At 51.1% G+C, this 16,389-nt stretch overlaps 1 protein-coding gene and 1 long non-coding RNA gene across 2 annotated transcripts in view; one reads left to right on the top strand and one right to left on the bottom strand.

The window, feature by feature from the left end:
- Positions 1–11,114, top strand: part of Sdk2 (sidekick cell adhesion molecule 2) — a 270,658-nt gene extending 259,544 nt beyond the window's left edge. Inside the window, exons 44-45 of the mRNA XM_040750019.1 lie at positions 18–144; positions 9,642–11,114. Coding sequence (XP_040605953.1) covers positions 18–144; positions 9,642–9,995 — 481 coding nt within the window. The 3' untranslated portion in view covers positions 9,996–11,114. The remainder of the gene's footprint in view (positions 1–17; positions 145–9,641) is intronic.
- Positions 10,113–13,347, bottom strand: LOC121141556. Its single transcript, XR_005878501.1, has 2 exons — positions 13,027–13,347; positions 10,113–10,889 (listed from the first exon to the last, which is right to left on the bottom strand). It is a non-coding gene; the product is annotated as an uncharacterized LOC121141556 (long non-coding RNA).
- Positions 13,348–16,389: the final 3,042 nt, after the last annotated feature.

Below are 16,389 nucleotides of genomic sequence, written 5' to 3'. Positions count from 1 at the left end.
CTCCCTTCTCTCCCTAGATCCCCTCCCAGGCCCAGTCCGGGCAGCCTACACTACTCTGATGAAGATGTCACCAAGTACAATGACCTCATCCCAGCGGAGAGCAGCAGCCTGACAGAGAAACCCTCGGAAATCTCCGACTCCCAGGTGAGAGCCCCAAGGGCCCAGTGCCTGGACAGGTAGTTGCTGCTACCAAACGAGGGCGGGGGCGAAGGGATGAACGGCATCCCATCACAAAGCCAGCCTCCCTCTCTCCCTTCCTCCCTCTGTCCCTCCTCCCTCCCTCCCTCCCTCCCTCCCTCCCTCCCTCCCTCCCTCCCTCCCTCCACTAGTCTATAAAGACCAAAGAGCCTGGAGAAGCTCTCCAGAAGTCACTCATGGATCCGCCAGCACCACTTCCCTGCCCTGCTCGGTTTGCCCCAGAGGGATCACAGGAGGTCTCCCTGAGAGCCTGGTCCCCTACACTTACCAGACTCGCCCAATTGGCTCATGAGGAGCCTTGGTACCTTGGTACCGAAGGCGAGGAGTGACTAAGGGAGGGGCTGCGGCCAGATGTTGGTGGTGCACGCCTTTGATCCTAGACCTCAGGAGGCAGAGGCAGGTGGATCTCAGTAAGTTTGGGGCCTGCCTGGTCTACATACAGAGTGAGTTCCTGGACAGCCAGGGCTACACAGAGAAACCCTGCTTTGAAAAACAAAAACAAAAAAAGGAGGGTTGGGTCTGCTGCTCACTGGATAATAGCGCTTACCTAGCACGCTGGAACCCCCAGTTCTAACTCCTGCAACTTGTAAACCCATGTGATCCAGCACTCAGGAGATGGAGACAGGGAATGCAAGACCATCCTGCAGTTCGCTCAGGGGTGACAGCCTAAGATTCTAGCTCCTTCATTTCAGGGCCAGATGTCATACTGCCTGCCCACAGCCCTGCCTATGGAACTTTCTAGAAAAGTCTTCCAGTCTGTCCAAATGAGACACCTAAGGGGACCAAACATTCATTCCACTCCTCTAAGTCATTTTTTGACAAATAACTTGTGGAGCTTTAAAAAAAAAAAGGAAAAAATAATCAAGCTGACCTTTAAAGGATAAATACAGCCAGGCGTTGGTGGTGCACACCTTTAATCCCAGCACTTGGGAGGCAGAGACAGGTGGGTCTCTGAGTTCAAGGCCAACCTGGTCTACAAAGTGAGTTCCAGGACAGCCAAGGCTACACAGAGAAACCCTGTGTCAAAAAAAAAAAAAAAAAAAGAATAATGCAAAAAGTGCTCTGGGCACTGAAGTTATTCTCAACAGCCATCAACACACCTACCCACATCATACCCTCCCACATCCCCGTGCAGCTTTGTTTGCACACATTCAGCTGATAGCCCTATCTCCCCAGAGGGCTGCTGTGGGGGGGCATGTTCATTTGAAAGATAGCTCTTGGCTGTGATATGATGCCTAAGACCTGCATGGGGTTCACTCTGTCTCATCAACCTTGCCACTGGGAGGGTCCTTAGTAACTCTTCACACACACAAGGCAGGTAGCATGGTACACGGAGCAGGATGAGGTTGAGCCATGCAACCCCTGGCTCCTCACAGGCTCTGGAAAAGGCACAAAGCAGAAATCGGGTCTTTCAGCTTTAGTAGTGTTCTTGAAAAGCAAACATTTGCCTTTAGCACCACTGCAGAGAACCCAAGTTCCAGGAGGCTGTGCTAGAACCCTGGCATCTCAGAGATGGGAATGCCTGGGAAGACATTGAGAACATCGTGTGAGAGGACACCTGTCCCCCGAGTAGTGCTTGCATTCTGTCCTGTCTTTAAAATATTAAACTGTTCGCCTTGCTGCTAGTAAACAGGTATATCCCCAAGCTCTTTTTTTTTTTTTTTTTTTTTTTTTTTTTTGGTTTTACGAGACAGGGTTTCTCTGTATTGTTTCGGAGGCTGTCGGTCCAGCCCGGCCTCGAACTCACAGAGATCCGCCTGCCTCTGCCTCCTGAGTGCTGACATTAAAGGCAGGCGTGCGCCACCACCGCGGGCCATCCCCAAGCTCTTAAGTGTCATCAAAGGACCCCAGGCAGACAGCTTTGCCACTCTGTAGTTACCAGCAACTTGGGACCCTAATTCATCCAGATGACTTTCTTCTATACTTCTAGGATTGACAGCTATGGGAACTGTGTTTCTGCATCATCCTAGAACTTAAGACAGCTCCAGCAGATTCATAGAGGGAGGGGCTATCCCTGATTTCTCTCAAATCTTCCCATCTTTCCCACTCCCTGTCTCTCTGGTCCTGGGAATGGAACCCAGAGACCCCACATGCTAGGCAAGGTTTTCCCCCTCAACCACATCGCTGACCTCTGGCTGGCTTCCTGAGCCTGCTCTCAGAACATGGAGGCAATAGAGACACAGCTCTGACACCCCCCACCCCCCAACCCCCGCCTGGGTGCTCCTTCGGGTCTGCAGGGTTTGACCTGGAGGTACAGTCAATGACCTCGTCCCTCTGACACCCTTGTTACACACATCTAGGAATCCTCCCTGCCAGAGCTCCCTGGGTTATCAGGCAGGGTCTGGAGTGTAGCCTATCTATCTACCCTGATGGCAGGGTCTGGAGTGTAACATATCTATCTACCCTGATGGCAGGGTCTGGAGTGTAGCATATCTACCCTGATGGCTGTCCTGGGCAGATGACAGATGCGGGTCCCTGAGGATCATCAACCATTGCCCCTCAGTGTCAGAGGCTCTTGAGAGAGTCACTGCCTCTTTGGGCCGGCCCCTCCCCCAGGTATCCTCTGCGGGAGTGTGCATGTGCACCCTGGGTCATACTGTCAGGCCACCCAGTCCCCTTCTCCCAAACTGGTGCCAGTGCGTCCAGCCTCTCTCCTGTGAGACGGTCACAGACGAAATGTCAATTTGGTTTAAAAATAAACACATATGATGAGATGCAGTGTGAGAGAGACCCCAGATAGTGTTGTGGGTGAAGGGACTGCCTCGTCCCAGGGACCCAGGGCCACGCCTCCTAGAGATGCTAGGGAAAAGGGCCCCAAGCACAGGAAAGGCACACCCAAAGACATTTGCCTCTGGCTTGTTTGATGGAATGTGTCTAAAAATGCAGCCTGGCTGCATTCCAATTCCATTTTCAAAATAACAGTAGGGAAAAAAAGTGTGTATTTAGCACACAAACACATCTCGGTGGGAAAGATACACCGAGCCCACAGCATATGTCTTCTGGTCTTGAGCTCCAGTTCCTAACAGTTTCGTGGTGGGCCGGCTTCAAGCTCATCGTAAAAGAATTAAATCTGTGTGAAGAAGTATAAAGAAAACGGGTAGGACCAATCATATCTTTATATGACATTTATTGAGTGTGTGGAGCACTTAGTAGGTGTCAGGATGGACTCCAAGAATTGTGGGTAAATGATACTGTTTGGTGCTCAGAGCCCCTGGAAGGTACTCGTGGTATTATGACCACTTCTAGGTTAATACAATAAAAAAGAGTGAGTGGGGGCAGGTGGGGTGTCACACATATCCCCCCAACAAGTCCAGAACCACAACTCCCTGTTGTACCTTTCCTAGTATAACTTTATGTAGGTCAGGAGCGTTGAGAGACTAAGTGCTAACTCAGAGGTTCTTTGTGGCGTCCTATTATGGCCTGTCAGGGAAGGTTACCTGTGTGTAAATAATCACGTGTTTCAATTCTCACTCAAGCATCATGGGAACATAATGACTAAGTGTGGGAAGAAAGGAATAGCCAAACTTCTTTGTTTCCTGTGGTTTAAGGAAGTTGAAGCATGGAAGAGAGACCTGGGGGAAAGGTCACTGTCCACAGGCACTGACCAGGGGGACCCAGAGGTGGGGCAGGGGTCCCAGAAGAAACTGGCATTCATCTGGTGTGTGCAGGACCAGACACAGAAGGAGCCATGTGTGTTTGAGTCGGGTACATGGTCCCCTTCCCACGTGGCCTCTGCCTGCTGAATGTCCCAGATATGTTTGTCCAGTTTTATCTCTTGTCCATTGGACTGGGCCATCCCTGGTATAGGATCAGTAAAGGCCCTGCCTGTCTCTCACTCTCCTTGCAACCCCACGATGGTAGTAGGTTGATTTCCCGTTTAGCACTTGGAGATACGGAGACTCAGAGAGTCTCAAACATCCAGCTCTTGGTCTCAGAGCTCAGGAGGGCAGGTCCCTGGGACTCAGTGTATATCCTGCCAACTCTGAGGACGGCATCCACTCCAAACCAATCTGGGGGATCCCATCAAGGCCGTTGGCCACAGACATCCCTGACAGCTAGGCAGCATAGGCCCATCACTTTACCTGCAAGGGCAAGATTAGGAACACACATGACATTTTTCAAGCTGTTTTCACCCAGGGAGCCCAGAGCTCCGACAGATGATCCCTCAAGGGGACATCAGTGAAGTCCTCTGAAGATTCTCAGGAGCCCCTTAGCATGTCATCACCCTATCCATCTCTAATCCCCAAGGCTGCAGTCCCCGCAGAAGGTAGAAACTCTGCCTCAAAGGCTAGTACATCCAAGGGGCGGGGTCAGACCACTGTACCCAGATGTGGTCGGGCAGGACAGAGCCCCTGGAACCCCAGGTGAGGGAGGGGATTTCTTCCAGTCTCTTAGTCTCTGAAGGACCCACTTGTGTCCTCAGAATAGACACACACACACACACACACACACACACACACACACACACACACACACACACACACACACACGCACAGGCTGCCTGGTCCCAGATCTCAAAGCCTGGGCTCACTCCTCATCCTACGCCTTTGGAGATGAGCAAAGAAGGGGAGTGCTTTGTCTCCTCTTTGGGGTTTCAGCTTTGTCTCCCCGGTTGGCTCTCCTTCTGGGTCCCTCCCCCACTCCTGTCCCCCAGCCTGGCATCTGCCCTCCCGCTCATGGGACCGGGTAATTGCGGATTGAGTGGCTTTGAAGAGCTGTTAAGAGGCCAGGGAGCTGGAGCAGTCGCCTGATGGCCTGGCAGGACGGGCCCTGAAAGCCCCCTTTGTGCCTGCCCGCTCCTGGGAAGCTGCATTTAGTTACCGGGAGAGGGCTGAAAGCTGCAATCGGAGCCCCTGGTCCCCCTCACAGGGTTTCTTCTCACCCCACCCCCACCCTGAAAAGAAACAGATGTTCAGGGAGGTGGAGGCGGGAACTGCTCCGTTTGTCTGAGGCAAAGACCCCTCCCCTTCCTCCTTGGCCTTGGGGAGCTGGAGGAGGGGCTGGCCAACAGCTCTGACCCCACCTCCTAGGTACCCTCTCTTCCAGCCTTCCCATCTGTCAGGGCTGCTGTCCCAGAGGGCCAGGCATCCAGTAGGTGCTCAACAGATAGCAGCCGCCGCTGGTCTGTGGTCTGAGGGTGATATGGGTGAATGGGCTTCAGACTTGGCCCCAGAAGAGCCAGAGAGGACCCACCCCACCCCCAAGCCAGGCCCACCACCCACTGTGGGTTAGCAGGGATGGCCGCCCCATTCCAGTGACATCAGTGAAGCAGCCTCCAATCCCTGGCCCCTTCTGACCTCGCCCAAGGGGACTGAGTCCTCCCTGCCCCAGTCTTTCTCCCCATTAGTACCATTTGCTTTACTCTTGCCTGCTCTGACTCCTTTTGCCTGATGGGTAACAAGCTACCATTTTACAGACCCGGTCCACCAAGCTGAGAGCCTGAGTGGCAGTTACAAACATGCCGCCGCCGTCACCTCCCACTCCGAGGTTCATGCATGATAGGTGTGGCACGTGGTGATCTGGGCCTCCTCCCCAGTGTGTGAGCTGTCATCACCCTGTCCAACTCCAATCCCCAAGGCTGCAGTCCCCGCAGAAGGTAGAAACTCTGCCTCAAAGGCTAGTACATCCAAGGGGCGGGGCCAGAGCACTGTGCCCAAAAATGTGGTCAGGCAGGACAGAGCCCCTGGGACCCCAGGTGAGGGAGGGGATCTCTTCCAGTCTCTTAGTCTCTGAAGGACCCACTTATGACTTGTGTCCTCAGAATAGACACACACACACACACACATACACACACACACACACACACACAATGTGTGGGCTGGGGCTAGCCAAAATTCTAGAAGCCTTGGAGATGCTGGCAAACTCTTCAGGACAGGGGATACCTAACCTGCTACTCTATACCCCCAGACCCTTCAGAGAGAGAGAGAGAAACCTACCCCAACCCCCCCACCACAACCACCACCATCACCCCCAGCCTCCTGCCTCTCAGAGCATTAGCCTGGCCTCAGCATATGGAACCCCCCTGTCTATATGCCTTTTGTTCTGGGTAGGCAGCTGGGCAGACACAAAAAAGACAGCTCGGCATTGTGCTTTTTGAATCCACGGAGAATTGACTGAGGGGCCGTCCATTGTGGGCTCTGCCCTCCTGCAAGATGGCTCCTGGAAGCTGCTAAAGGGAGAAGCTGGGGCTGAAGGGGGTGGGTAGGAGAGGAGGGGTGAGCAGAGATGTAAATTTGCAAATGTCTGGGGAGTGCTTGTCTCCCTGGAAGGAAGGGAGGGGCTCTCATTCACCTCTAGGAGCTCCAGGCTGCAGCAAGTCAAGAGCAAATGTGGGTTTCAGACAATCGGGTCCATCTGAGCGGAGGTCCAGCCAGGCCCATGTCCCAGCAGCAAAACTCTCTCCCCCTCCCCCTCCCTCCCTCCCTCTCTCTCTCTCTCATCCTCCCTCTCTTCCTCTCTCTCTCATCCTCCCTCCCTCCCTCTCTCTCTCTCTCCCTCTCTCTCTCTCTCTCCCTCCCTCCCTCCCCACTTGTTTCTCCGCCTTTGGCACTCAGCAACAGTCCTGAAAGCACCCATGCCCATGCAGCATCAGTACTAACCTAGCTTCAGCGCTCAATCAGTACACAACACCACACCTGCACATCAGTAGTACTCACTGGGCATCAGGACCTTTTCACACAGCATCGGTACTCACACAGCAGGGGTACTTACATGGCATCGGTACCCATGTAGCATTAGTGCTCACATAGCACCATCAGTATTCACAGAATTGGTACTCAGTCACACGGCTTGAGCTCACTCGGTGACACAACCCCTGAAGCATCAGTACTCACATAGCACTAATACCCGTGTAACAGTAGTACTCGCACAGCAACGGTACTCACGTAGTGCTAGTATCCATGTAAGATCAGTACTCACGTAGCGCCAGTACCCATGTAACAGTGTTGTTCACACATCAGTACTCAGCACCAGTACCCATGCAGCAGTAGTACTCACACAACACCAGTACTCACATAGCACCAGTACCCATGTAAGACCAGTATTCAGGCAACGCCAGCACCCATAGAATCAGTACTTGCACAGCATGTCACTCACATAGTGACAATTCCCATGCAACTTTAGCCACTCACATAGTGACAATTCCCATGCAACTTCAGTGCTCACAAATACCAGTATCTGCATAGCGTTAGTACTGAGGCAGCCTTAGCATTCGCATAGCGAAGAACAGAGGTGTAAAAATTAATTACAGAGATGCCAAGTCAGCAGCTTCTGCCTCCCGGGGAAACATCTGCCCCAGAAGTCACCACAGCTTTGCCCCTCTTGAGGGTCTAGATATCACAAAGGACTCTGTCCCTAGAACACTGTGTGTATTCCATCTCCCTTGGCTCAGGCCTGGGAACAAAGTCACCTCCAGTTTCTACAGCTGTCAAATAGCTGGGGTCAGTAGGTCACCCCACACTCACTGGTGCTGACCAAGCTGGGTTTCGTGGCCAGCACTCTTCCTGACAAGGATGTTTTCCTTAGGTTTGCATAAGTAGCGAACTGGCCAGCTAAGGACACTGGTGGGCAGGAGTGAGGAAGGCTGGGTAGGAGCCAGGCAGCCTTGGTGGCATCCTCTGGGCTGTATGTCGCTAAGTGTGCCTTTCTCCATCCGAGCTGGCCTCTTCCCCTGAGTCTCCATCTGTTGTCTTATTCCTTCTCAAAACATTGCTGAAAGCTTGGGGCGGGGGAGGGGCGGGGGATAATTTTAGCTCCACAATTTGGAGTTTACAATTCAGATCGACTTGCCTCCTGCAGAAGAGGCATGTGCATAGAGCTGCAGGGTGCCATGACAGAGTTAAGAATAATTGAATATGTTGGGGGTGGGGGGGCTGGGAGAACTCCAGAGTCATTGTAGGAGAATTTGGAGTTTTGGTTGGCATTTAAAACTTTTTTTCATGTATTTCTGTAATTTGTGTGCATGTGAGTGTAGGAGCCCAGAGATGCCAAAAGAGGGCGTCTGAATCCTTGGAGCTGGAGTCACAGGCTGTTGTGAACTGTACCGTGTGGTGTGGGTGCTGAGACCCAAACCCAGGTCCTCTGGAAGAGCAGGAGATGCTCTGACTGCTGAGCCATCTCTAGTCGCTGTAGACTTTGTTTTCATGATGATATCCTGACTTCAGCTTGCTTTTACCGTGAATCACATACGGGTGGGCACCTGCGTTTCCACTGCCCAGGGTTTCCCAACTCTTAATCTAGCTCAAGCTTAACCCCTTGTCGCAGAGTACAGGGGTGGCCCAGGCTAGAATGCTTCTTGGGGCTGCAGAGATGACCCAGTGGTTAAGAGCGCTTGTTTTTGCTGAGAACCCAGGTTCAATTCCCAACACCCACATGGCGGCTCACAACTGTCCATAACTCCAATTCCCAGGTCCAGTGTCCTCTTCTGACATTTAGACACACAGATGGTGCACAGCCATACATTCAAGCAAAGCCCTCATACACGTTAAATACATGCCTTAAAAAATTTAATAGAAAGCATCTTGTCATGGGTGATCAGGGTTCCGAAATGGAAATCGTCCCTAAAACCATTGTGCTATATCAAGGACACCAGATGCAGCTGGGCATGGTATCTGTAATTCCAGCACTCAGGAGTCTGAGGCATGAGGATTGTTGCACACTTAAGGCCAGCCTGGGCTATATAGTATGTTCTAGACCATCTTGGGCTAAAGAATGAGACCTTGTCTCAAAAACCAATGAACTAAAAGACACTAGACATAAAAATATATAGAGTGGACACGTCTGTATGGAGGCTCCGGAACAGGTGTTCCTGAAGAAATGTGTAGTTGTGTTGGGGAATGGAGGGGATAGGGAGAGAGGGCTTAATAGATGCAGGGTTGTATTTTGAGGTGACCAAAATATCTGGAGTTGGACAGACCTAATGGCTCACAGTGTCACAGACTAAACAGTGCTGAATTGCTCGTTTTAAAATGGTTGGCTTTCAACTGGAAAGAATAAAGGCTAGGATTTGAGTGTGTAGGTCTGTCTGGCTCAGCAATGTGGGTCTGAAATCTTAGCTATCATGAGGCTCAGCAGGAAGAATACAAGTTGGAGGCCGGCATAGCGAGTTCAAGGCCAGTCTAGGGAAACCCTGTCTCAAAAAGAAAAACTAGAAAGGAGGCCGGGTGTGGCTCAGTGGTAGAACACTTGCCTAGCTCAAGTGAGACCCTAGTTTTCAAGCTTTAATGCCACAAGGGGAAAAGATGGCCTTCTTGCCCTGGACAACACATGATGGTAAGCATGTCATCCCTGCTCTCCCTGAGGGGAGAGGGAAGGGAACATGAAGGGACACTGTGGTAATGAAAGGTTGAGATGCTCAAGACCCAAGGCTTGAAAGCCAAAATGTTCTGTGCCTTTGAGCCCTGACCTCACAAGGACACTGACACCCCGATTCTCTGTCCTCCTAGGGAAGCGACAGTGAGTATGAAGTGGACACGAACCCCCAGAAAGCCCACTCCTTCGTCAACCACTACATCAGTGACCCCACGTATTACAACTCTTGGCGGCGCCAGCAGAAAGGCATCTCTCGGGCCCAGGCCTACAGCTACACAGAGAGTGATTCTGGAGAACCTGACCATGTCACTGTCCCCAATAGCAACAGCACCCAGCAGGGCAGCCTTTTCCGGCCCAAGGCCAGCCGGACTCCAACGCCCCAGAACCCCCCAAACCCTCCAAGTCAGCAAAGCACCCTCTACCGTCCCCCCAGCAGCCTCGCCCCTGGCTCCCGGGCACCCATAGCAGGGTTCTCATCCTTTGTTTGACATCACAAGAAGAAAAAAGAATGGAAAAAAAAAAAAACAACACCAAAATCCTCCTTTGCCACCTTCCCAAAAACGCCTGCCAGAAAACACACAAGCAAACCCCACCAAGACATCGGATCAACTTTTCACCTCTCAAGTTTATTTTTCCACAGATTCCAGGGCCAGCAAAGCCAAGCCAGTGTGGAGGAGGAGGGGGAAGCCCATAGGACTTGGACTGTGTGACCTGCAACAGCTTCACATTCTTGGGGTCCATTGTGCAGTGTGGAGGGCTGGAGACCAGATAGTGTCACTCCTGCCCAGGACAGAGGGGCCTGGGACTCTGGAGAGAGGGGACTATAGGGGCTATAAGGCAGGCAGGTGGGCTGGGAGATGGAGGCACTTTGAGACACACAGCCAACTTCATCTGTCCCACATGCGCTATCCTTGCTCCTCTGCGAAAAGGATGGATGTCCCCAGAGGCGAAGCCTGCCCGTTGTCCGTGGCTCTCTCTGGCAGGTGTCCCATGACCTGGCCAGCCTCCTGCCTCAACACCCTTGCTCATCGCCCTCGCTCAACTCCTCCACCAAGTATTTGGCTTATTTGGGAAAAGAATAAGAAATCAAATGGTGAGAATCCACTTAGCAACTTCCTCATTCCTGAAAAAAAAGAAAGAAATTTTTTTAAATTGTGAATTCAAGGAAGACAGCCCGAGGACTGGGGGAGAATCTCCACACAGCTGTGTAACTGAGCCCTGCCTCCCGTTGCTTGGATTCTCTTCCCTGAATGCAGATAAGGAGGGGTGGCGTCTGGAGATGCTGGCTCCACGATAGGGCATGCTTCAGGGAGATGTCCTGCAGGATTTCAGAGATGCAAGGATGAAGCCTTGACTGTTTTCTTCCATCCACCTTCGCAACACTGAGAAAAAGGAAATGGGGTTGTGCGGTGGGGGGAGCTCACGATAGGAAGCTCAGCCCCCCTAGCTGTGCAAGAAGGTATGCTCTTGTGTACCACTTCCTCAGAGTGAACACCTTCCCGCTAACCCATGCACCTGCCCCCATAAACTTGTAAGAAAAAGGGTCCAGGAGCCCCTCCCCAGAGGATGCCCTGGGGCTTCTTTGCCCAACAATGTCCTCACTTCAAGATCTGTGTGTCCCATGTCTACCCACAACACACAGGTCCCAAAGGGGCGGCCCAGTGCCTGGTCCTGAGGCTTTACAAAGAATCAAAGATCACTTGAAACCCTCCCAGGCTAGGTTCAGCGAAGCCAGAGCTGGGAAGGACCAGCCAGGAAGCTCTGTCCAAACTGGACACGGCAGTTGAGAAGCATGATAGCCAGGAGAGGCGGGTCAGATGGGATCCAGGGACAAGAATAGCTGATGGGAGGGAATGCTCATACTCCCGGGAATGTTCTGTAAAAAGCCACGGGGCCTGAACTTCATATCAGCTTTGAGCTTCCACCGCAAAGTTGTGGGAGGAGTTTTTCTGATGTCCTGGCTTGTCTGAGGTCCACGGGGACGCCAACCAGCCCTTTAAGGCTCAGCCTACTGCTGGGAACGCATGACTGCCCCCTTCAGAAGCTCCACTAGGGCATGTCCAAGTCAATTAAGGACCAGCCTTGCTGGGAGTATACACTGTAGTTACTGCTGGCCTTATTGAGAGGCCTAAGTGGGGAACCTGTAGCTGTCCTAGGCAATCCCTAATTAGTCACTGCTAATTCCTACTGGTCAGGGAAACCTGAGTCAAAGGCCTAAGTAAAGGGATACACTCAGGCTACTAAGTGTGTGGGCTCCTCCCTACACACCTACCTGCTGGGATACATGAATGAGAAAATGCTGGAAGCCCAGTCAGCCTGCTGTGTGCGAACAATGGCTCTTCACAGAGACCTCTCCTAAGCAGGTCCTAAGGTTCCTAAGCCAGGAAGCACAGCCTTGTCCCCAAAGGACAGCAAAGGGCTGAGGCCCTGGCCCTCCGGGGAGTCAGTTCCCAGGGCTACCTTGGACTTTGTCAGTCAGCTGGACCCCAACCCCTGCAGCATCTGGCCTCTCCAGAGCCACGCATATGCAGATGCTGCATGAGCTCACACTGCCACGCTTATTTTTCCTCCCTCATTTTTTTTATTTTTGGTTTTTTTTTTTTTTTTGGTTTTTTTTTTTTCGAGACAGGGTTTCTCTGTAGCTTTGGAGGCTGTCCTGGAACTAGCTCTTGTAGACCAGGCTGGCCTCGAACTCACAGAGATCCGCCTGCCTCTGCCTCCCAAGTGCTGGGATTAAAGGCGTGCGCCACCAACGCCCGGCTTCATTTCTTTTTTAAACAACTTCATCTTTTTTCCTGTCTCCAGAGGCTTTAACCATTTAAGGTTGTTCCCAGTTTACATTAGGGAATTATTAGCCTAGCCCAGTCCCCGATGAGGGAGCTTTATAGAGGAAGCAGGAATCGTTTAAAGAAAAAAAAAAAGCATTTGTGTGTGTGTGTGTGTGTGTGTGTGTGTGTGTGTGTGTGGTGTGTTTTGCACATGAGGACAGTTTTCCTTTGCCTTTAATGAATCACCCGGTGCACTGAGATTCCCCCTCCCCCTCCTGTGTGATCATTGGAACCCTTGCTGATGCCCGTGTGCACATGCAAACGTGTGCTCATGTACAAGCATGCAAAGATATGCACAGGACATACATCGGTGTATGATACCAAAGGGCCTCTTGTCATGCCCTCTGATGGCCCCCGACTATCTCTCATCTCCATGAGGCACGGGTAGCCTGGGTCATTTGCACTGGGCTATCACTGGGACCTTTTGCCTAAGCAGCTGGGCACATTGCAAACTATAAATCCTAGATGAGCCTCGGGTGAACATCTCCATTCGGTCACTGCCTGCCCAGGGGGACTACTGCCTCCACGGTTCCAGTCACATCTGGACACCCAGTAGGTTTCCTTCTGTGGAACTCTAGGTTGTTTTATGACATCTCCTGGCCCATGTTTACATTTCTGCTGGGCAGCGGAGGGTCCCCAAGAACTCCACCCAGACATCCAGCCACATTCTAACGGTGTGGTGGGTACTTACCCTGGATAAGGCAGAGCTTTCATTTCCTCAGCCGGTGAGGCCAGGGCTGCTGTCTTGTGACTCTATGGGAAACAGGTTCACAGAAGGACATGCCTATCATGTCCTTTGGGTGTTGCCTCGCTGTGCCCTGAGGAAATCTGCGATGCATTCAGAAGCCCACGCTTAGCATGCTGGGGCTGCTCCTTCCTCTCCTGGCAGTGCCTCCTGCATTCCTGCAGCCTCTGCACCCAGATTGCCAAGACTAACCAAATAGCTGATCTGGGGTCCAGAAGCATCTTCCTCCAGGGAGCTGCTGCAGGGAGTTTACAAACCCACGCTGCCTCTCCCAGCCCCCTCTCCACCCCAAACCTGACACTGCCCTGAGTCAGAGGGAACAAGCCAGCCCTCGCTTCTTGAGGCCTTCTGTCTCTGTTGTCCATGCCTGCCCTGGACAGCGTTTCTAAGGTGCCGAGCCTCACCGTAGGCTGCCCTAGGCAGGGGCTCCCCATGCCCTCTCACACGGCACAGTGAAGGTAGTGTCACGTCATGCAGCCTGCCAGATGAACCATCAGCGGGGAAAGGAGGGGACCCATGAACAGCCACCACCAGCTCCTGAGTGCCTCTGTGGTCCCGTACAGGGACACCAACCCAACCAACACCTTGAGCACAGGTGCCCCATCCCCTTGGGACAACCCCCTCTCCTCTGTTTCCAAAGCGTTTAAATGCATTACCTTTCTTCACCCACATAGACTCCCAAAACGAAACCCGATACAAATCTTTATTTTTTGATTTCAAAGCTATAATGAAAAATTATGGGGAGAATATTCATTATGGCAGGTGTCTATCTGTAAGAAAAATATATATCTATATGTCATATAGCTTGTTAGCAAGTTTATTTTTTAAATGAAAGGTAAGAAAGAAATTGATTTGAAATATATACCATGAGAAGTCCCATGTCCTGTCAAACTGTCAGTATTTTATAAATAAACTTTTTCTTTTGGAGTTCTGAAGCAGTGGTCCTTTTCCTCACTCCAAATTCTGCTCCTCAAACATTTGCTTCTATTTCTAGCCACCTGGGGATTGTACCAAGCGAGCCAAGGGCAGGACTCCTCTGTCCTCTTAACTCATCGGTAGGTGGTCTCTATACCTTTAAACAGAAAGTCCTGCTTTAGGCTGGGAGTGTAACTCAGTGGCAGGGTCAGTCCAGTCCAGCATGCAGATTGAACCCAGGGTCAATCTCTAGCACCAAAAAGAGAAAAAGGAAGAATATGTTACTCTAAGTTTGGGGAGCAAGAGTCCCTCAGAAACATGATGCAACTGATAATGGTCAACAATGATGGCAGCAGGGGGTCAGAGAGATGTCTCAGTGGTTACCAGTGCTTGTAGCTAGTGCTGAGGTCGAAAGTTCAGTTCCCAGCACCCACATCCTTGGGTTGCCCACAACTGCCTGTAACTCCAGAGCTAGGGGATCCAACTCCCTTTTCAGCCAACCCTGTACACACACACACACACACACACACACACACACACACACACACACACACACACAATGACAAATATGTAAAATAATAATGATAGCAAGAGGTGACACATGTATGCCACACTCCATGGCCAGCTTGGGTCAGGTGATCACTTGATAGGCAGTAACTGTGAAGCCGTTGTGACAGGAGCAGAGAGAGCTTGCTCTCTGACTTGCTTTCTGGAAGCGTGGAGCCAGGATCCGTCTATACTGAAGTATTCTGACTCGGGAGCCATGCACGCCCAGATCTGGTTAGCAGCTCTTCGTTAGCTTTTAATCTCTACAAATCTAACATCGCTTCTCCCTCCACCCCACCCCATACCCCCCTCTCCAGTCCCTTCCTGCTCCCCCACCCCCACCCCCATCCTGTAGCCCTTCCACTTAAGGTTTATTTAATGTTTGTGGTAGGACTTTTTGTTTTGCATTTGTTTACTTTTTACTATTTTTTTTAAGAGTCTTACTTCCCACACTGGTCTGGAAGTCGCAACAATCCTCCTGCCTCAGCATCCCAAATGCTGGGACTACATAACTGTTGAACTGATCAGTTTTCAATTAGCAGCACTGTGGAGGCAGAAGAGGCTGGCAGATCTTTGTGATTTCAAGACAAGCTTGGTCTATACAGTGACTTCAAGGCCAGTCAGGGCCGCATAGTGAGACCTTATCTCAAAAAGAAGAAGAAAAAAAAAGATATATGTAGCCGGGCATTGGTGGTGCATGCCTTTAATCCCAGCACTCAGGAGGCAGAGGCAGGCGGGATCTCTGTGAGTTCGAGGCCAGCCTGGTCTACAGAGTGAGTTCCAGGACAGCCTCCAAAACAATACAGAGAAACCCTGTCTCGAAAAAACAAACAAACAAACAAAAAAAGATATATGTAGATTAAATAGTGCATTTTACTTAAAATGCACAAATGTGAATTCATTCCCCAATCCGTTGGTCTCAGGCCATGACATTATCCTTTTTCTGCAACTTGGCAGTTCTCTGTGATCACCTATTTTGCATAAACCGAGTCTATTTTACATAAATCACACTTAGTGCATTCCTCTCTCTGCTTTTTTCTTTTTTCTTCTTTCCTAATCCTCTTGCTCTTCGTTTGTTTCTTTTTAAAGCTGTTTTTGAAATTTTCTTTTTTTTTTTTAATGAGTATGGGTGTTTTGCCTGCCAGGTGAGTGTGCATGGTGTATGTGCAATGCCCTCAGAGACCAAAACAGGGCTTTGGATTTCCCCCTGGGACTGCAGTTACTAATGATTATAGTGCTACCATGTGGGTGCAAAACACTCCAAAATGAGTCCTCTGGAAGAGCAGCCAGTGCTTGTAACCACTGAGCCATCTCTCCAGCCCTTTGGTTTCTCAAGTCTGTGTTCCCGGATGGCCTTGAACTAAAAGTCGTCCTGCTTTAACTTCTGAGTGATAGATTATAGACGTGTACTTCTGTGTCTTACCTCTGTTCATTTGTCAGTTTGAGCACGATCTCACTGTGTAGTCCAGGTTGGCCCAGAACTCACTGTGTAGTCCAGAGTAGCCTGAAGCTCATAGCGAATCTCCTGCCTCAGCCTTCTGAGTGCCTGGATTGCAGGCATGAACTATCATTCCCAGTTTAAGTTTCTATTGAACTGGGCATGGTGGCACATATATTTAATCCCAGCATTTGGGAGGCAGACGCAGGCGATCGATCTCTATGAGTTTGAGGCCAGCCTGGTCTACATAGCAAGTTATGTAGGTTACATAAGTGAGATGGGGTCTCAACACCACCCTACCTCCCCAAAAAGAAATTGAAAAACAAAACACACACACACACACACACAGACATACACACACAAGTGCGCGCGCGGAGGTCAGAGAGTGACTCCTCCCACAGTTTGGGTTC

The sequence above is a fragment of the Mesocricetus auratus genome, unplaced genomic scaffold (assembly GCF_017639785.1).
Source record: "Mesocricetus auratus isolate SY011 unplaced genomic scaffold, BCM_Maur_2.0 Super-Scaffold_100007, whole genome shotgun sequence".
NCBI lineage: Eukaryota > Metazoa > Chordata > Mammalia > Rodentia > Cricetidae > Mesocricetus > Mesocricetus auratus.
Note: the sequence above shows the minus strand (reverse complement) of the source record. Positions and strands in the feature narration are given on the sequence as shown.